Consider the following 21,700-nt stretch of genomic DNA (forward strand, 5'->3'; position numbering starts at 1 on the left):
GACTTATTATCGTAGCGACTCTTATAAATCTAATTATTTAAAAAATAGAGAGAGATTATAATATCTAATCGAAGTAATAAATTAATTAATAAGATTATATATTTTCTCTAATACGTCGTATTATCGATTTAACGAGTATTATAATAATTATCTCGAGAATTAATATATTATAAAGAAATTTCTATATAATACTACGCGTTTATTAAGATATATAATATTTTTAAATATTAATATCGCTATTATAACTAAGTTAATTAAGTTTTTTAATAAAATAAAATTAAAAGTTTACTTCTTAATTATTATATTATAATTTAATTTAATAAAAGTCTATTTAACTATTTATTTAACTTTTTTTAAGAATTTTAAAAAAGGCTATATTACGTAGTTACGCATTTTTATTAAGAATTATATATACGCAGGATATAAATATTATATATCGGGCGATACACCAAAAAATTAAGTCTTGGCAGGGTTTCCCACTCAGACCCACCTCAAGGCCGGTGGGGCCAAGCTGAGACTAATGGTTTTTGAGGTCGGCAAAGATGACGTCGATAGGGGTGAAAAGCACTTGACCAGCGCTGTAAGCAAGTACCTGGCCCATAAGCCTGTTGCCATGTTTTCGAATCACCCAAGCTCCAGAATCTCCTACAACGTCCGAGGATGATATATGCTGCCACTCTGAGCTAAGAATCGTCCATTCATGTGTGATGGAGCCATCTCTGCTCACGAGCATAGGTATGTTCACCTCTCCACTTCTGTGGCCGCTTCCTTGGCCAACATAGTAGACGGCAATAGCCGACTCAGCGTTACACGTCTCATGGCAGATGTCTGTAGGTTGAATGACGTGGGCTTGTTTGTCAATGTAATCTTCATCCATTGCATCTTGATTGGACCGATAGATGAATGCCAATTTCTTAAAATCTGAGTTCGAATAAGCTATGAGACTCTTTGGGACCAGCAGTCATGCCTACCTTCAGTTTCCCGAATAGCCAAAAATTCTGCCGGTTTACTATTAGACAAAACAAGTTCATGGACTGGGGTCTCGGTGTAGGGAGCCACAGGAGCCGCAAGAGCCATCATTGGAAATGGGTATGGACTGCCCATCCCTAGGTTCATGTTTCCTCGTTCCACATAGTAACGATCACCTTTGTCCGCGAAAGGTTCATCCGGTTCAGCAACACCAATTTGCAAGGAATTCAACAATAAATATACTTTGCTTCAGCAGTTACCAGTACAGCTTTCATATCAGAGCACAGCTTACCAGAAGAAGAATCGACACCCCTGACCACGCGCATCATCGTCATCGTCATTACCGCCGCCGTGGCCGTGACCAGCATGACCAGGCCCCCGGCCTCCGCTCAGGTCTCCCAGTGTGGCGAACTTTTTCTTTGGCGCTTGCGTTGCGGGTGAGGACAGAAACCCGCGGGAAGAAGGTGGCATAGGCTGTGGAGCTGACGATGGAGGGTTTGAAGCGTCTGGAGCCTGAGCCTCTTCATCTATTCCCTCGGCGCGGTTGAAGTATTCAGTGATTGCGGACCCTAATTCCCATGAGCTATTTGCGAGGTACTCTTGAGCCTGTTGTTGGAACATGTCAGCTTAAAGCTTCTGGTATGAGAAATAGCCAGGTGCAAATCACCACTTGTGGTGTCACTCCAGCCAGAGCCACAAACTCTGAGATGAGTGCGTTATGGTCGGGTTGCACTTTGGCTATAATCTCAAACGGTATTTGGAATGGACTGTGTGATAAATATAAGAAGTTGATAGTTAATAGTAGAACGCTTTTATCGACAAAGATGTGTGTATTGAGGTTCGAAGATAGTAGATAATCGTATGGGAACACGTTACACTTAGTATGGGCCACCTTAACGCTAAGGCCACCCCAATATCAATTTTTTCAATAATTTAAACTATTTATCCCTTATCTATCTATTATAATTATAATTATATCTAACTCATATATCGTTATTTAAAAATATATCTAGAAGGCTTTAGTTACTATTATTCTCGAAATAAAGCTTAAAATTACTTAATTAACTATTAAATTTAACGTACTCTATAATTAGCTCCTAAATCGCTATAATAAAATCTCCTTTAAAGATAATTACTCTTACGCGCTTATAGATTATAAAGAATAAACTCTTTATTAATATATATAACGACTCGATAAATTAAGAATATTTTATTATCGTTTAATACTTAAAAAAGCTATAAACTCTATACTTCGCGAGCGCTTTAGCCTTATTAAGTATATAAATAATTATTAATTCACGCGATTTTTAAAGTATAATTCTTAATATAAAATATATAAATAAAAGTCTTTTATAACTTAATAAAAGAATATATATAAATTAGAAGTTATCTAGAATTAATTTTAACGTTTTTAAAATATTTATTAAGAGTTTAAAGTATAAATAGAGAATATCTATAACTTTAACGAGATTAAATTTCAAATTAAAATAAGTAAAAGTTAATAAGTTATTATAGAAGAAAGAGAATTTTTATTTTATTAAATAAATATAAATAATAGAGAGTATATTATATTAATTAAGTATATTAATAATTTAGATTATACGCTTTCCTTAATATTAATTTTAGCTAAAAAATAATATCTTAATAATTAATTTTAAGAGAGCCTTAATTTTAATACTCTATAAGATATTAATAATATTAAATACGTAAATAATAATCTATATAAGACCTAAATTAAACATTTTAATTATTTTATAAAGAGAAGATATATGAGAATATATAGATTATTACTATTTAATAACTATAATAGTTATCTTACTAGAGAAATACTTAAATATATAAAGAATAATAATATTATTTTATTCTATTTACTCTTATACTCTTTATATCTATATTAGCTATTAAATATAAATATCTTTTAACTATTTAAATACTAATATATCGAGATAATTAATATCGTAATATATTAAGTTAGCGATAACTATTTAAAACTCGATTTTTTAGCTAATTTTTAAGTAATTTATAATTAAATCTTTATTAGATTAACTATTATATCTAAATAGCGAGAAATAAACCTTTTTCTCTATAATCCTACTATTATTTTAAATTATTTAGCTAGATTTTAGCGAAGAAACTCTTCGCTAAGAAATAAGACTTTAGAGTAAGAGATACTTAATCTTAAAGACTAATTAATATTATATACTTATTATCAAATTATATAATATAAAAAGAAATTATAAAATATATATTTAATTAATTAATCGCTTAATAAATATATTTATAAAATAGAAGCGAAGATACTTTTAGATCTTCTTATTAAGCGAGAATTAAATATTATTTAATAGATTATAGTAATCTAAGTAGCTTATAAAGCAGAGTTTAATACGATAATTTAAAAGAGAGATATTATCTACTCTTATTAGGCTCGAAATAAAATTATTATATATAAGAAAACGAAGGTTATAAAGACTTTAAAGGCTTTAAAGTAAGTAAATATCTAAGAGTCTCGAGTATATAATATACTTAGAAATAAGAAGATTAAGTAATTTAAGGTTACTATAACGAGAACTAAATAATTAATTAAGATTAAAAGAGTTAGAGAGATTAAAATAGATAATAATAGTTTATAGTATATATATATATAGATAAATAAATAAAATAATTAGAAAAATTCGTATTGAGGCGGCCTTAGCGTTGAGGTGGCCTATATTAAGTATAATATATTTTCATACGATTAAGACTATACTTATTTCCACTCTCATTTATATATTACCTCTATTTGCACGCTATTAAATTCGATAAATTCGATATAGATAGCTATTACTACTATGGCTATTACTATTATTACTAGAGAGTATAAGAAGTAAGTAAGATAACTAGATCGAATTTAAATATAGCTTCTCCAGTATTAAATAGCTATATTTCTATTTATTTTATACTATTTAACTACTATATTATTAATTTAATATCTTTATTATTATTATTTACTAGCTAAATATATCGCTTAGATATTTTATCTACTCTAGCCTAGATTTCCTTTAGAGAAATCTCCTTTTACTTCTCGAGAAGAACTCTTTTTAAGTTATCCTTTATCTTTTACTTCTTTCGATATATTTTTTACTTAAAGATATTTTATATAGTCTCTATAGGATTAAGATTTAATAATTAAGCTAGATATTCTAGAGTCTTAATATTATACTTTTATTTATACTCTTATATATAGTTTATAGCTAATTAAGTACTATAACTTAGATTATTATTCTTTTAAAGAATATACTTTCTATTAATTTTTCGCTTATCTTCTTATATCTCTTTAAGATATAATAATAGAATTTTCTTTATATAGAATAACTAAGTTATAGAATTTCTTTTTAATTATACTTCGATATTATAAGACTTAGCTATAGTCTATTATAAATAGCGTTTACTCTAATAGAATTACTCTTTAATCTTATTCTTTTATTATTTTAAAGGCTATTTTCTCTTAGAGATATTTATTTATATATTAATATTTAACTTTAAAATATTATTCGAATTATTATAGAATTATAACTTACTTTTATAATAATAGAAGATAAAGATTAATATATATAAAATAACTCTTTTAAGTAATAGTATTTTAGCTATATTTTTAAGAGTATAGCGTTAATCTAAACTCTTCTCTTTAAGTATATAATCTACTTCTATAATAGTAGAATCTATATAAATCTTATTTATCTAATTAATAAAGATTTAAAATTACTTTATTATCTTATCTTTATAATTATACCTATAATCCTATCTAATTTTCTTATTTAACTAAGAAATCTATTTAATTTTAATCTTCTTATATAGTCTAGTATTAGATCTTCTTATTTAAAGCGAGTTTTATAAATATCTAATAGTATATTCTAAAGAGAAGATTTTAATTTATCGTTTATAGTCTTCGTTAATATATTATTCTTTAGATCTAGTATATCTATAAGCTTTTTATTCGATATTTTATATAGTCGTTTTATATAAAATATACTAGTTCTTCGATAGATTACTTCTAAAATAATTTAACGTCGTTATCTAAATTAAAGTTCTTCTATAGAGAATTTAATCTTCTTCTTTTAATACACTAATCTTAGTGACTTAAGGCCTCGAGAATCTACTATCTTAAATAACTCAGTCTTCTTAACGGTATCGCCCTTACGACGGCTTATTTTTAAAGTCTTTAGCTTACGAGGAGTATGTGATAGGGCTATTATATATAGAAATAAATGTAAGAATAATAGGAACAAATAAATGAAACAAGCGATGTTGCCTCGGTTGCAGTTCAAATTCGGCCTAGTTACCTTACTCACTTCTTGCACCCCCTGATGCCACTCATTCAAATGGCCTACCACCATAGTCTACCATGATGGCCAATGCTACGGTATCATAGTCGCCATCTGTAGGTCTGGCATAGTAGGTATCACCTCGGACCAGCTATTTTTGAAGACACGAAGAGAGGTAGAAGTCCTGTTAAGAAAAAGGCTACTGTATCTCCCACACTAGGCCCACTGATGCCACTAAATCTCGCTCTATCACAGCAATAACAGCGAGATAGATAAGGAGCTACTCCGCCACAGTGGCGGGCTCTATCGGCTCCACCAAAGGCTTTATTAGAGGCTTCACCGCAGTAAGGTGAAAAAGATGGAAGAGGTGAAAGAGGTAGAAGAGTTAGAAAAGGTAGAAGTGGTAGAAGAGGTGGAAGAGGTAAGAAGGTAGTAGAAGAGGAGGTAGTAGAAGAAGAGGTAGAAGAGGTAGAAGAAGAGGTAGTGATGGTTTTTTCAAGATATAGTAGGCCGATAAGGCTCAAAAAACGATAATTTGAGTTCTTCGATCTTAAGTCTAGATAGAAATAAAAGATCATTATTAATTATGCTAGTTTGCTATACAAATTTAGTAAAAGATAGATATTTTAATATTACGTCGAGTTTATTAATTTTAATAGCGTATAAATAAGAGTAACGTATAAATAAGAATAAAAACGAGTATCTAATATATATTAAGAGGCTTATATATAGAGCTAAGTTATAAGACTAGATTATAAAGCTATATTAAGAAATTTAAAGTAGATTATAACTTTTATTAGAAATAGTAATAATTAATTCTATACTACTAGCGATCTAGTAATAATATCTACTTTATATTTCTATACTCTTATATATTCTTAGTCTTAGTAATTTAAACTCGCTTAATAAAATATTCTATAATTAGTCCTATACTCGTATCTCGCTTCGAGAATTAATTATATCGTAAGCTTATTCGATATACCTCTCTCTTAGAGTCTAAGTAGAAAACTCTAAAATCGCTATATTAACCGTTATTTTATATGAGATTCTTATAATAATTAATCGAAATACGAAATTTACGACTTTTAATATTTTTTCACAATTACTATATAATTCTTTAAAGTTAATTACGAAGAAAATAAATCTATCGAGATCGCTAATTAAGTATTTAAGTCTTTTATTAGAATTAAATAACTTATTATTATTATATAAGCTAATTTAAAATTACGATCTTCGCTAATATTTATAATATCTATCTTTAATCAACTAAGTTCTATTAGAAAAATTCTAGACGATAGTATATTATATTTAATATTATTAAAAGATTATATAACGAATCGAGTTAAGAAATTATCTAAGTAGATTTATTATATTACTCTTAATTAGAAAGTCGAATACTCGAAATACGCTTTTTATAGAAATATATATTAACTCGAATACGCTTCGCTTAGAAGTTAAAGAAATTATAATATATATATCTTAAATAATATTAACGCGATTAATATATCTAGAACGAGCTTATATAAATATAAAATATATTAGAAATACTTAGATACTCAACTTTCTCTATAGCGGCGACGACGAGATATCTTTAAACTTTAAATATTAATCTCTCTATATCTTATAGTAATATTCTTTCTCTATATAATAGCGAAGTTTAAAAACTTTTAATAATTTAGATTAAAAGAAATTTAAAAATTTATATATTTAATTTCTCGCGTACGAAAGTACTTATTAATAATAGTCTCTATATCAAGGAAATGAATGACTGGGTTATGAATTCATGGTGTGGTGTAAAAGATATTGATTATTCTATGTGCCTGCAGGGCAGATATGTGCGGTGCCAAGCCACGCTAGGCCCAAATGGGTGGTGGCTCTGGAGGAGGCCTTGGCGTACCGTGACAACATGCCCGCAAAGAAAGAAAAGAAAGACACGTCCTCGTGGCCTATGCTATTGACCAATCAGAATGTATCGTTGCTACTGGCCGTGATGCTTCTGATTCGCCTCCTCATCTTCCTCATAGATCGTATAGCTATTCGGTGGGACGTCAGCGAGATATGCGTGGCCTTTGCTTGCTGATCATAGTAATTTGGCTGTAATCGTCGTAGTAGATCCTTCTCTTGTTTGCTTCTTGCAGTGATGTGCCACACTAATGTGATATTGCCTAGGCATGCAGAGATAGCAGGCCAAATTGTAGTGTCGTTCTCCGCTTGCTGAGTGGCGATCTGACGTGGGATCGTGGAGAGTATATAACGTGGGATCTTGGAGAGCTGAGCCGTTTTCTTGATGATGGTGGCCTTGTTGTCGCTTGATTTCTTCGCAGTGTTCTCCGTAATTGCCTGTAGTGGTTTCTCCTCTTGCTTAACTGAGTGCTCTGGCTGAGTGGCTGACTGAGTGGGTTGATGTGAGACCGTGGAGAGTAGGCCTGTTGTGTCACTGCTGCTGCTGACTGTCTCCGTAATCTTCTTCGTAGATTTCTCCGCAGTTTTCTCCATCTTTGCCTGTTGTAATGGCCTATATTTCTGTTCCTGCTCTTGCTGTGCCGGCTTTGGCGCTATGATTGACTGCTTTTGCTGTGGCTGCAGTGGGTCGAAATGCTTGTCGATTGTCTGGCGAAGTACTACTTGAAGCGCTGGTAGAAGGATATTCGTGAAGGCGTGGTTTTGCTCTGCCGTGAAGTCGCGAATTATTTGGCTGTTGGAAGATATGATGTAGATGTCAAATGGCCTATTGAAAGGATTGACTTGGTTGGTTAATTTTTGCGTAGACTGAATCTAGCTGCGTAGCGGAGCGCGGGGGCTGATTGTCGGTATATCGTGACTGCGGGTTGAGTGACGGTATAGACGACTTGGGAGGACCTGGGTTAGGTGTTGCTACCAATTGTCAAGGAAATGGATGACTGGGTCATGAATGTATGGTGTGGTGTAAAAGATGTTGATTATTCTATGTGCCTGCAGGGCAGATATGTGCGGTGCCAAACCACGCTAGGCCCAATTGGGTGGTGGCTCTGGAGGAGGCCTTGGCGTACCGTGACACTCTACGAAGGCTCTATAATATCTTTACGAAGGTCTTATGAGTTCTAATTTAGATCTAAACAGAGATATTTAGCTATTAAGCGTAGATATCCTCGAGATTAAACTTTTTTAGCTGAGTTGCTAATAGTACTATAGGACGGATATTACTTTAGCGATTTTATAAAATTCTAAAAAACGAGTAGCGGATTAAGCTCTTTCTTACTCTTATTATAGCGATATTCTAAATATCGCGAAAGTGCGAAGAAGTAAAGTAGTTGTTATAACTTTAATAGTACCTTATATACTTAACTATATATCTCGCTATAAAAAAAAAAGGCTATACTTAACACTTAGCTCTACGACTAAGATTTAGTATCTATATATACGCAGGGATAAATATCTTATATCAGTCAAACCACCAAAAAAATGAGGCTTGACAGGGTTTCCTACTCAGACCCACTGCGTAAGGCCTTTCTAAGACTAATATATTCTACTCCTTAGAGCATTCATCTAGACGGCCAAGTGGCTTGTTATTCAACAGCTTTGATATAGGCCCAGCCTTGGCGCAAGGCTCCTCAGATTAGTAATCCCACTCTTGTGCGACGTCTACTAAAATTACACTGACCCGACAAGCTGCCTCAAGGCAATTTCGAGGTTCCATCGTTCGGTCTAACATCTACCTCTGGTCATCGGTATCGGCTCTCTCCTTTATCTTGACGGCCAACGCACGGTAAAAGAGAAGGCACTGATACATTTCGCGCTTGAATATACGGTGGGCAGACATTCAGGCTCCAAGCCTTCAAGTGTTAGAAAAGGGGCTTGTGGGTCCTAAGCGAGAGGACTCTGAATTACTTAACTTACGTACGCCTGACGTACGCTTAGCGAAGTCTTGGCGGAGTCTTGGCGGATAAGCTTAAGCAAGCGATCCCCCCGAGTTTCCTTTGCTTGCTTAAGAATTAGTTTTACTACCAGATCGATATACGAATATATCTATCTTTCTAATTCCACATTGCTACATAACTCTAAGGCTCTTCGAGTCTAACATCAAGCGTCCGCTGAATACGATGGCACACAACAACAACTCAGCCCAACCTACTACAGATGATTTACGACGGAAGTCATGTCCAGATCCGCAGCAGGCTTCTGACGAGGCTGATGAAATTTTGCGGCAAGGGATTCAGCATGATCATTTCGAAAACCTTCAGCAGTTTGTCACAGAATTCAAAAAGGTCATTCCAGGGCTCATCGCCAAAAATCCCAAGTATGATCGGGTGAAGGTGCTCCTTTTTTACTGGGAAGATGGAGAACCGGACATGAAAAAAGAAGCAAAGGGCTTGATGAACATTTTCCACGATGGTTATGGATTTGCCGTCGAAGAATTCATAATACCCGCCAACGAAAAAGCGGACTCAAAGTTCATGCTTTTTCTTATAGCAGAGATCGTAAAAATTGGGGATGAGGATGGGGAAAATAAACTCCTGATCCTTTATTACGGCGGACATGGCGAATGGGACAAGGAGCACAACACCCACCTCTGGAAACCGGTTAGAGAAAAGAATCATAGGTTGTCTGAAGTGTCTATACCGTTAGAAGGCGTGCGTTGCATTCTAAAAACCGCAGGATGCGACCTATTATTGTTACTTGACTGCTGCTTTTCATTGGCCATGATGGGCGACGATTTTGCCTGCAAGCGCCGTACCTGGCTTCTTGCGGCTGCTGGAAACGTTGAAAAGGCTGGTGGCACACCTGGAAAGACCTGGACCGCTGCTATTACTCATGAGCTTAAAGGACTGAAAGATTCTGGTGGTGTGAGTGTTTCCCAGCTTCATGACATACTTGTCAGGTATGATAAGATGCAGGGGCAACACAAGCTCTCGGCAACACCACACATTCGGCGCTGGTCTGCCCCATCCTGGCCAAGTGATATATTCATAGAGGTTCACAAGGAACAAAGCGAAGGGAGAGGTGTACCAAACGTCACGAAACAGCCGCAAAAGTTACAAACAGACGCCAGAATGCTGATAAAGATTGCTTTCAGAAATCCGGCAGACGAGCTAAAACGAAGTCTCTGGGAATACTGGTTCAGGGGTTGCCCGCCCAATTTCTCCGATGTTGAGCTTGCCATTTCGAAGCAAATTGAGGTCGTGCACTTGTTTGAAGCTAACTCTTGTCTCCTCCTTGTGACGATGCCGTGCAGTCTCTGGGCTTTCTTCCCACCTCATCCAGCCTATGATTGTATTGGCATGGTTCGTGCACCAGATGATATTGTTACGGATATCTTCGCTAGGAGTCCCGATTGGGTTATCTTCCCACCTCATCCAGCCTATGATCGCAGTGGCATGGTTCGTGCACTAGGTGGTATTGTTACGGATTCCTCCACTAGGCGTCCCGATTGGGCTTAGTGCCTTGGCACTGCGGCACTGCAGAGACTTCTTCTACTGCAGGCCTCCTGTAATTCATCTTTATCACACCACACACATATATGATTCATGCATATGATTCCACTTAGGACTATTCCTTAACAATAGTAGCAACACCTGAAGATCATTCAACAGGCGTCTATTGAGTTATTCCGCTTACCTCGCCTTCGTCTAGCACCTAATCGGACCCTACAACACTCACTGCCGGAGAAATCTACAGAGAACACCACTCCCACCGAATATAGTATCTCCAGAGTCTCTTAGACGCCCACCTCGCCTTCGTCCAGCACCTAATCGGACCCTACAACACTCACTATCGGAGAAATCTACAGAGAACACTACTCCCACCGAGTGTAGCATCTCCAGAGTCTCTTAGACGCCCACCTCGCCTTCGTCCAGCACCTAATCAGGACCCTACAAATACTCGTCTACAACGATCCTTTCACTAGGCTATTCGTCCTACCACCATGACGTACCCTATGCCAGGTTTTACAGCAGAGCAAACAGCCTCCCTACAAGCCATGATCACTGCCGCAATCGATGACGCAATCAGTCAGGCTATGCCAGCCTTCGAGACCAGACTAACAGCTTTCGAGACCAGACTGACAGCTATTGAAGCCAAATTCCGCCCTACTGAGTACCAAGTTACCGCTCCTCAGCATAGGCCATGGCAACAGTCAATTGTGGAGAAAACTGCGGAGAAACCTACGGAGAAAACTGCGGAGAAGCAGAGCATCGCCAGCAGCAGCGACAATGACAATACGGGCACGCTCTCCACTATTCCACACCAGGCTACTATGCACTATTGCAGAGAGTCTTCCCCTCGCCACAACGGTGCTCCATTTTCTACTCTCGCCTCTCAACTCGCCTCTCAACTCGCCTCTCCACCTGACTACATTCACTACGGGAAAGGCATGGAGGCTACAGGCCAAGGATAGCTAGTGGATTTCAGAGAGGATTCAGGAGAAGCAGGCCTACGGCATATGGTGTATCTCTGGCGTCTCCATGTCTGCAGCGAGGACGCTGTCATTTTTCTTCTTCGGTGGCATTTGTTACGGATTCCTCCACTAGGCGTCCCGATTGGGCTTAGTGCCTTGGCACTGCGGCACTGCAGAGACTTCTTCCACTGCAGGCCTACATAGTTCATTATTATCACACCACACATACATTATTCATACATATGATTCCACTTAGAACCATTCATTAATATTTAGCATTAAAGTAAAAGATTTTAAATTTAATAAAGAATAATAAAGTTAAAGTTAAAAGAGATTTAATAGAGAATTTTAAGACTAAATAAATTTAATAGAAGATCTTAAAATTAAAATAGATAATATTATTATTATAGAATATAATAATATAAAAAGATTTTAGATAAAATAACTAGTTAAAAGATTAGAGTAATTAATTTAAATATTAACGCTTAAATAAAGTAATTTTTAATTTATAAGAGAATAAATAAAGAGATAAATAAGAGAATAAGTAAGAGAATAGATTATTATATAAAGATTATTTAATTAATAATTATTATAGTTATTAAATTATATCGAATAAGATAAATTTTCTAAATTTCTTATACTCTTAATTACTCTTTATAATATAAATTATTTTACTTCTTATTATATTCTACTTTATAATTTATTCTTACTATATTATTTATTTTTATATTATTAAAATAGTAATTTTCGCTATCTCTAAAATTAAAATATTTAAAAATTAATCTTTCTTTTAGAATAATTAAACTATATTTAATTTTATAAGACTCTTTAATATAGATAAAGTTATTCGTATTTTTATAGATATAGCTAATTTCGAGATATAGAGTAAAAATAAGATTTACTATATATTTAAAACTTTAGATAAAAAAAAAAATTTAAATAATAAAAAAAAATATATATATATATAGATTATCTTACTAGAATTAGTATAGATATAATATTAATATTAATATATTAAATAAGATAATTAAGATATCGAATTATATAGATAAAAGAGAGATATTAAATAGTAGATAATATCTCTATTAAGATATACTAGACTCGAATAAGTAAGAGAGCTAAGTAATATATTAAGAATATAGAATATACTTATAATACTATTCTCTCTCTTTATAAAATTATATCTTATAATTAATAAATAGAAATATAGAAAAATAAATATATATATACGCTTAATATCTAAAAAATGATAAAAGTAGTATAGAAATAATCGTTTCCGAGAATTATAGTATTATATCTTTTTTTATAAGAGATATTAAAGACGATAATAGCTCTTTATACTTACGCTATAATAATAGTATTAGCTAAGATATAAATATATATAAAGAGTCTAGCTAGAAGAAAATCGATATAATATAATAAAAATAATATCTATAGATATAGAGGTAATTAGTAATAATTTTTAAATCTATATCTAAGTAAATAAAATATTAATAAAATAATACGATATAATTAATCGAGGGCTCTTAAACTAAATCGAGTCGTAGATACTAAGAACTCTAATTTAATATTAAGTAAGTTTCTTTATAAGATATTATATAATCGATATCGATAGAGGTTATTAATAGTAATAATAAGATTTATAGATAACGTATTATAGCTTTAAAAGATACTTAGATATCTATTAATAAGAGAATTCTACGCGAAAGGCTCTATATAATATAATTTATAATCGATATAAACCTAAGAAATCGATTCTTAGATCAAAAAAATAAGGCTATTACGAAGATATCGAACGATTTTAATTTAATTAAAAACGAGATATTTGAGATAGCTCTATTATTTTATAAGTTAATTCTTTATAGATAAGACTCTTCGAAATATTATTTATAAAAATCATTTATTAGATCTTAGTAATTTTCGAATTTATCGCTATTCGCATTATATTAGATAGAATTATTATTAAGATTTTTTTATTTAACTTTATACTTAAGATAACTATAAATTAATTTAGAGATAAATATTTCTTTAATAATTTATTTAATTTAATTATTAATAATAATATATTTTAACGAAGAATTCATCTATTCTAATAAGAGATTATTTATCGCGAGATTTAAGAGATTAAGATAAAAGACGTCGTAGATTCTTATAATTAACGAAAGTTTTAAATAATATAAGATTTTTATAAAGCCTATAATCTTAAATAAATTAAGTCTCTTATAGTTTAGTTTACGAGAAGGGCGATTAAAGATAATATTCTTATTACTTAAAAAGATCTTATTATCTATTTAAAAAGTAATCTTTTATTAATACTTATTAACTTATATAACTATAGCCTTCTAAACGCGATTTATATTACTTTAAATATATTTAAGAACTTATTTTATATAGTTCGTAATATTCTTTATTTAAATAGTATTAAGACGTTTATAAATAATCTCGTAGTCGATAGTATTCTAATTAAAAGTTATTTAAAAATAAAATCTCTTATTAATAAGAAAAGATAAGATATTAATAATTAATAAAATAGTATTATTATTAATAAACTTAATAATAAATAGCTATCTTATCTAGTCGTTCTATATATAATTATAATATATTTAAAGATAACGCTTTATATTCTAATTTACTCGCTTAATTTATTTATCGATTTTAGAATAAAAGACTATTAATAGCTTAATTATAATATTTAATCTTTTATAAAAAGACTTTTATATAATAGCTATAAATTAAAAGTCTTAATTCGATATTATTAAGATTAATAGATTATATAGATAAAATATTTCTTTAAGTAGTAAGTTAATTATCTTCTTAGCGATAATATCTTTATCGATATCGAAATAGATTATATAGTGATATTTCTTAGTAAATTAATCGATTACTATTTAAATAGCGTTATAGTTATTAGATATAGATAAGTCTATAACGAAGTTAATTAATATATCTTATTATCGTTTTTATAAGATTAATAAAGATTATAATAAACTATACTTTTAATTATAAGGCGCTTTAGCTCTCTAATAGATATAGTAATTCTAAATATATATTATCTCGAGATAGTCGTAGAATAATTAATTATATATCTCTCGAATAATATCGATATATATATTATTAAATATCTATAAACGATTTTTATAATAAAGTACTCTATCTTATACGAAGCATTTACTAAAAGTAATCTCTCGAAACTTATTCTTATTTTCGACGATAGCCTTACGAATTTTTATATAATATTTATCTTTCTTATTAATCTTTATTATCTTATAATAGATAGAGTTATTAATTACATATATATCGATATATTTATTATTTAATTTTAATTAATTAAAAATAAGAATTATTTAATATTATTAGCGTAATTATTTATATTCGAGATTAGTTAATTTATATTTAATTATTTATATAAGTATATTTATCTTAATATTCTAAAGTCTAAATCGATAATAATCTTTATATTAAATTTTAATAATATATCTAAATATCGAGTCTAGCGTTAACTAAGATTTCTTTCCTTAGTAAAATATATTAATTCTTTATAATCGATAAAGATTCTAATAAAGACATCTATATATTTTAGCTTAAGGCGCTAATATTCTAGATAGCGAATAATTATTAATAGTTTCTTATTATAGATCTAATAATTATACTTAATCGAGATTAAGTTTTTATTATAGAAGACTATTGAGTAAAGTACTCTCTTATTATTATATTAAAAAAGAATATCTTTATTAACGTAGTTAAAAGAGTTAGTCTCTAGAATAATCTTCTTTATTTTATTAAAATAATATAGAATTAAAGCTTTAATAATAACGACTTTTAGAAAATAGAAGGCTTCTTAATATACTAGAAATTAATTAAATATAATTTTTCTTATTATAAATTTTATTATAAATTTAACTATTTTAGAGAAGTCTCTAATAAATTATCGATAAAGATTATAAAATTTAATAAAGATTTATATCTCTTTAAGATTAATAGATATAATCTACTTAATAATAATCTAGATTTTAATAAGATTTATTTATAACTTATTTATAGATATTAATAGATCTAGAAATTTAGTTTTCTACATATAGAATTCGCATTTAAGAATATTTATCTAAAGGCCGACGTTCTTTAATTTCTAAAGAATTTATTTAACGTATTAGATATATTTCTTTTTTATCTTATTATAAATAAGTATATTATCGAGATAGATTTAGTAGAAATTATTTAGATACTCGAATACGGAGATCGATATTAAAAGTTCTAGACAGCGCTAAAATACTTAATACTCTTAGTATTCTTGATACTTTCTATATAATTACATTTATTTAACGATAATACTTTATATAATTGCGTATATACTCATTAGCTCGCTCGGCGAAGTCGTATAATCGTATATTACCTCTCTTATAATCTTTTCTATACTCGTTATTACTCGTTATTATCTTTAAGACGTATTACCTTCGTAATATATCTTAATATTTACTCTATTTACTTCTAAATCCTCTTTTAAATAAGCTCGTAATTTTAAAAATATAGTTATTATCTTTCGACTTTCTTATAAGTTCTTAATATATCTTTTTAAATAGTATAACGTTTTATTTATAGTTAATAAAACTTAGTAAGTATTTAAATTCGAGTCTTATAAGTCTTATAATTAATACTTTAAGTATTAAATATATTAATAAAAGATAATTAAGATAGAGAATAATAAGAAGATTTCTATTTATTATATTATATAAATAAGACTTATATATTAGAAGTCTTTATACTCTTTCTCTATTTCTCTATATTATAATTAATACTTTAATATTATCGCTATTATATATTCTATTAATATCGCTATTATATATATACTTCGCATATTTATACTTCGTATATATATACTACGTCGCTATTATATAGAGTATTAATACTTATTAAAATAAAGAATAATAATGCTATTTATGAAATTTGAAAGTATATTAAGCACTTAGTTCTATCTAAACTCTTATCTTAATATATCTAGAACTTTTAATATCGATCTTCGTAGAATATTATTTATATATTATTAATATATAGTCGAGTCGTTAATTAGATTAAAGAGGAGTATTTAATATTTATATACTTTAAGAGAGATAATAAAAGTAGTGAAATTCTTACTATCGAAATATATATATAGTTTATTAAATATAGCTATAATATCTAATCGAGTAAGATATTTATATCTCTAGATTCTTACTAAAATCTTATCTATTAATAAAATTAAGTATTAATTTCTTTTAATAATAACGTTTAACTTTCGATAGTTTATATAAAAACGTAACTCTCTATTCGACTTTTTCGCGAATAGAATAGATAAGGCGAATAGTATATAACTTAATATTATAAATTCCTTCTTTAGATATTCATCTAGATACTTCTTTATCTATTTTAATTTATATTTTAATATTAAATAGATTCTATTTTTTAAAAATTTCGTTTTATTAAAGCTATTATTAAATTTTAGCTTATAGTTATAAGAACGATATAAGAAAAGTATATTCGCTTTAATTCTATCGAAAATATTAAGATAGTCGTAATACTCTATAGATAGCTTATATTTTATCTTCTTAGAATTAATTTTATCGATATTATTAATTTAAATAAAGTAATTAAAATCGTAATATCTTTTATATTTCTTTTCTAAGTTATAGAGATAGGATTTATTAATTAATATATAGAAATCGCGAGGTATTTAAGTAATAAGAGATATATATAATATTAGTAAGTTATTATAGATCTTATTTATTATTAATATAAATAGTTTATTATTTTTTTTATAAGTTAGTTAGTAGTAAACTATTATATTAATCTTAGCGATATTAATAAACTTAGATTTCTTATTATATTTATTCTTATTTAATAAGAAGATATTTAAATTAATTTTATTATTATAAATAAGTAGAGAAGAGCTTTATTATTTTAATATAATAGATAAAGAGATAAATAATATAAATAATCGAAGCTTCGAAGTTAATAGAAAAGAGAGTTCGTTTATTATTAATATTTAATTATTATTATAATTATATTAATCGAATAGAAAGAGTATTTTATCTTATAAAATATTAAAAATTATCTTATATTTATTTATTTATTTAAGATTTTTTAATTATTATATCGTATTTTAATAATATAATTAATATTAAATATATTTCTTTTTAATAACTTTTTATTATTATTATAGAGAGTAAATAGTATATAATTAATCGTTTTATAATTTAGCTATTATAATCTTTTAATAGTTTAAATTATAATAATAAAAGTAATTCTAGATATAAGACTTTATATATTATTAGAATTAAGAACTCGTTTATAACTATATAAGTATTAATATATTTATTATCTATAAAGAAGTTCTAAAGTAAATACTCTCTTTCTTATAAAGATAGCGTAATTTATATACGAAAAGAACGACGTACTAGAGCGTTATTAAAAGTATCTATTAAATATACTTTATAAGTACCTCTTATTATAACTTTAAAAGAGACTATTCGTTTCTCGAATTTAATAAAGTACTATCGCTATCTATAATATCGACGTTATTAATTTCGAATTCTTTATCTATATTTATCGCGTAGAGTTATACTTCTTTAAAGATCTTTTTATTAATCTTAATTTAGATAGTTATTATATAATTATTTCGATAATAGTCTTTCTTATTATAATTATAATATATTAATTCTCTTAGCTTTAAATTAATCTTAATATCTAAGGGCGTAGCGATCGTAGTCTTAATAATAGATATAAGATATATATTAATCGTAATTCATATAATAATTAGCTTTATAATAATCTTTATAAACTCTATATTTTTATATCTAATATAGTATAAGTTATTTAGTTTTCGAAGGTATTACTTTATAGTCTTTAAGTGTCATGGTTTCAACCGGCATTCCTTCTCCAGACTTGCGCTAGGCTCCATTCGGGCTAGCTCCTTGGCGGCTTGGCACTCTGATAACTTCGGCATATATGTTACTTAGCAACCTTCATAGTTAATATTTCATTCATATGACACTACTAATATCATTATTCGATACACGGTTTATTCTCTGATATAATATTAATTATCTAATATAGTCGTGAGCTAAGCTATTGTTGTCTGCCTGCTTCTGCTTGCCTATCTGCCTTGCCCTGCGGAGATCTCTCGAATATCGACTACTTAATCGCCTTGTTGTGGAGGAGATATTCGGACGATTCCCTGCCTGCCTGCCTACCCTGCCCTGCGGAGATCTCTCGAATATCGACTACTCAATCGCCTTGTTGTGGAGGAGATATCCGGACGATTCCCTATCTGCCTGCCTGTCTGCCTGCCCTACCCTGCGGAGATCTCTCGAATATCGACTACTTAATCGCCTTGTTGTGGAGGAGATATCCGGACGATTCCCTACCTGCCTGCCTGCCTGCCTGCTCTGCCCTGCGGAGATCTCTCGAATATCGACTACTTAATCGCCTTGTTGTGGAGGAGATATCCGGACGATTCCCTACCTGCCTGCCTGCCTGCCTGCCCTACCCTGCGGGGATCTCTCGAATATTGATTACTTAATCGCCTTGTTGTGGAGGAGATATTCGGACGATTCCCTGTCTGCCTGCCTACCCTGCCTCTGCGGGGAGATATTTCGACTATCTCTCGCTTGCCTTACCTGTTACCTGCCTGCATCAGTGGAGAGATTCCCTGCCTGCCTGCCTACCCTACCTCTGCGGGGAGATATTTCGACTATCTCTCGCTTGCCTTACCTATTACCTGCCTGCATCAGTGGACGATTACCTGCCTGCCTGCCTGCCTGCCCTGCCTCTGCGGGGATCTCTCGAATATCGACTACTCAATCGCCTTGTTGTGGAGGAGATATCCGGACGATTCCCTGCCTGCCTGCCTGCCTACCCTGCCTCTGCGGGGAGATATTTCGACTATCTCTCGCTTGCCTTACCTGTTACCTGCCTGTATTAGTGGAGAGATCTCTATCTAATCCGTTATGGACTCGGATCAAGAAGAAACCCGTCCTGAATCGTCATTGACGATTCAGCATTACCAGGCCCAGATTCGTGGCCTCAACACTACTATTCAGAATCTCAGCACCCCACACCATTACTTCAAGCACCTTCCCGGGCTATTGCCCCACATTGATACCCCTGATGCCTGCGTCCGCAGGCCTGCTACATGAGATTTGGCTCAATGCCACGGTCGGACACTGAGAGTGTCTGCGAGAAAAAGTTCAAAGGGTAGCAAATATGCTTCAGGCCATAAAGGCCAGTGCACCATGGATCATGACGATCGTCTCGCTGTTGCCACCTCGCCGTCGCCATGATTTGGACCATAGGGACATGGCCATTTGAGGGGGGGGGTAATGTCATGGTTTCAACCGGCATTCCTTCTCCAGACTTGCGCTAGGCTCCATTCGGGCTAGCTCCTTGGCGGCTTGGCACTCTGATAACTTCGGCACATATGTTACTTAGCAATCTTTATAGTTAATATTCCATTCATATGACACCACTAATATCATTATTCGATACACGGTTCATTCCCTGACATTAAGGTAGTAAACCTCTTAACGATATTTTATAACTTTCTTAGATTCTTTCTTAATTTCTTTAGAAGATAATCTTCTAGTATAAGAGCTTTCTTAATATTAAGAATAATAATTAATCGAATAAAGTTTAAATAGAAATTGATAAAGAATTAAGTCTCTTACTATAGAGTATTTATATTACGCTATATATTACTATATCGATTTAAGTTCTTATAGATATTAATTAACTTATTTATAATTTTATTAATAGATTAATATAGATTAATAAAGTTTTAAAGTCTTCTATATATAATATATTATATAATTTTATTATTAAGTTATAAGATTATATAGATTATTTTAAAGTCTTTAATAAGATAATAATCGCTATTAATCTTAAATTTCTATTTTATTCTAAAGAATTAATCGTTTTAAATAAGATTATTATTATTAATAAATAGAGATAAATTTAAGATCTTAACTAATTTTTCTTTTAAACGTTTAAGCGTATATTTCTTCTTAATTAAGAATAGTTATAAATCTTTTATTAACTATAGATTAAGATTATTAACTTTCTACTATAGAGAAGTTATATTCTTTTAAAAGTCTTAAATTAATTAATTTATCTTCTCGATTATTTTATAGACTTAAAATAAATCGTTTATAGCTAGATTCTTTTCTATTATAACGACGTAATATCGAGTAATAATCTCTCGAAAATTATCTCGCTTCTAACGAATCTTATTTAATATAATTATAAATTCGTCGAGTTAATATTTAATCTAATATTATAATTATAAACTATTAATAATATCTTAAAATATATTTATTAAGTCTATCTCGTTAAGAATATTATCTAATAGAATTAATATTTATTAAAATTTAATTTACTTTAGTAGAGTCTTAATTTAATTTATTCTTTTAATATTAAATTTTATTATAAGAAAGAAGAAAGAAGAGTTTAGAGAGGAGTTTAAATATTTTAAAAGAATTAGTATTAAGAATATTAGACTAATTAGAGAGTAATAAAACCTCTTTAAGATATTTCGTAATTATTCGATATTAAGAATAAAAATTTTTATTATAAAGTTCGAGATAAGATTATTTCTTTATAAGAGTTTAATATATTTATCTCTTAATTATTTAAGATATTAAGAAGACTATAAATGCTTTAAATAATATTTTTTCAAGTATACTTACTTCGCTTAGAGAGTCTCTTATCTTATAGAGAAGTTATATATAGAAAAGCTTATAAATAATATTTTAATAGTATTAACTATTTCTTTTAATTCGCTAGCCGTATAAATGATTTAATACCTTATTTATCTCTCGATTATTATTTATCGAGTTTAATTCGCTTTAAAATTAAATTATCTATTTAATAGACTTATTTAGAGATACGATAGCTTAACTTAATTTCTTATTAAAGCTCTTATTAGCGCGTTTCTTTAAATTTATTCGCTAATATAAATAAAATAAGTAAATTAATCTTAGTTATAGTATTAGAATTAATATAGATATAATATTAATATAGATATAATATT

The 21,700-nt window shown here is 30.0% G+C and overlaps 3 protein-coding genes across 3 annotated transcripts; 1 reads left to right on the plus strand and 2 right to left on the minus strand.

Annotated features, from left to right (window-relative positions):
• Positions 1 to 517: 517 nt before the first annotated feature.
• HO133_009628 (uncharacterized protein) lies at positions 518 to 1,590 on the minus strand (the record flags this gene model as incomplete). Its single annotated transcript, XM_037300489.1, has 3 exons — positions 518 to 921; positions 972 to 1,216; positions 1,262 to 1,590. The coding sequence occupies 3 exons, from the start codon at positions 1,588 to 1,590 to the stop codon at positions 518 to 520; spliced, it is 978 nt and encodes a 325-aa protein (XP_037154337.1).
• A 5,642-nt stretch (positions 1,591 to 7,232) lies between these two features.
• Positions 7,233 to 8,179, minus strand: HO133_009629 (uncharacterized protein; the record flags this gene model as incomplete). The annotated part of the gene is made up of 2 exons (XM_037300490.1): positions 7,233 to 7,998; positions 8,172 to 8,179. 2 exons carry the CDS (start codon positions 8,177 to 8,179, stop codon positions 7,233 to 7,235), a joined length of 774 nt encoding a protein of 257 aa, XP_037154338.1.
• A 1,170-nt stretch (positions 8,180 to 9,349) lies between these two features.
• Positions 9,350 to 11,643, plus strand: HO133_009630 (uncharacterized protein; the record flags this gene model as incomplete). Its single annotated transcript, XM_037300491.1, has 2 exons — positions 9,350 to 10,627; positions 11,155 to 11,643. The coding sequence occupies 2 exons, from the start codon at positions 9,350 to 9,352 to the stop codon at positions 11,641 to 11,643; spliced, it is 1,767 nt and encodes a 588-aa protein (XP_037154339.1).
• Between the last annotated feature and the right edge of the window lie 10,057 nt (positions 11,644 to 21,700).

The sequence above is a fragment of the Letharia lupina genome (assembly GCF_014066315.1).
Source record: "Letharia lupina isolate WasteWater1 chromosome Unknown contig_7, whole genome shotgun sequence".
NCBI lineage: Eukaryota > Fungi > Ascomycota > Lecanoromycetes > Lecanorales > Parmeliaceae > Letharia > Letharia lupina.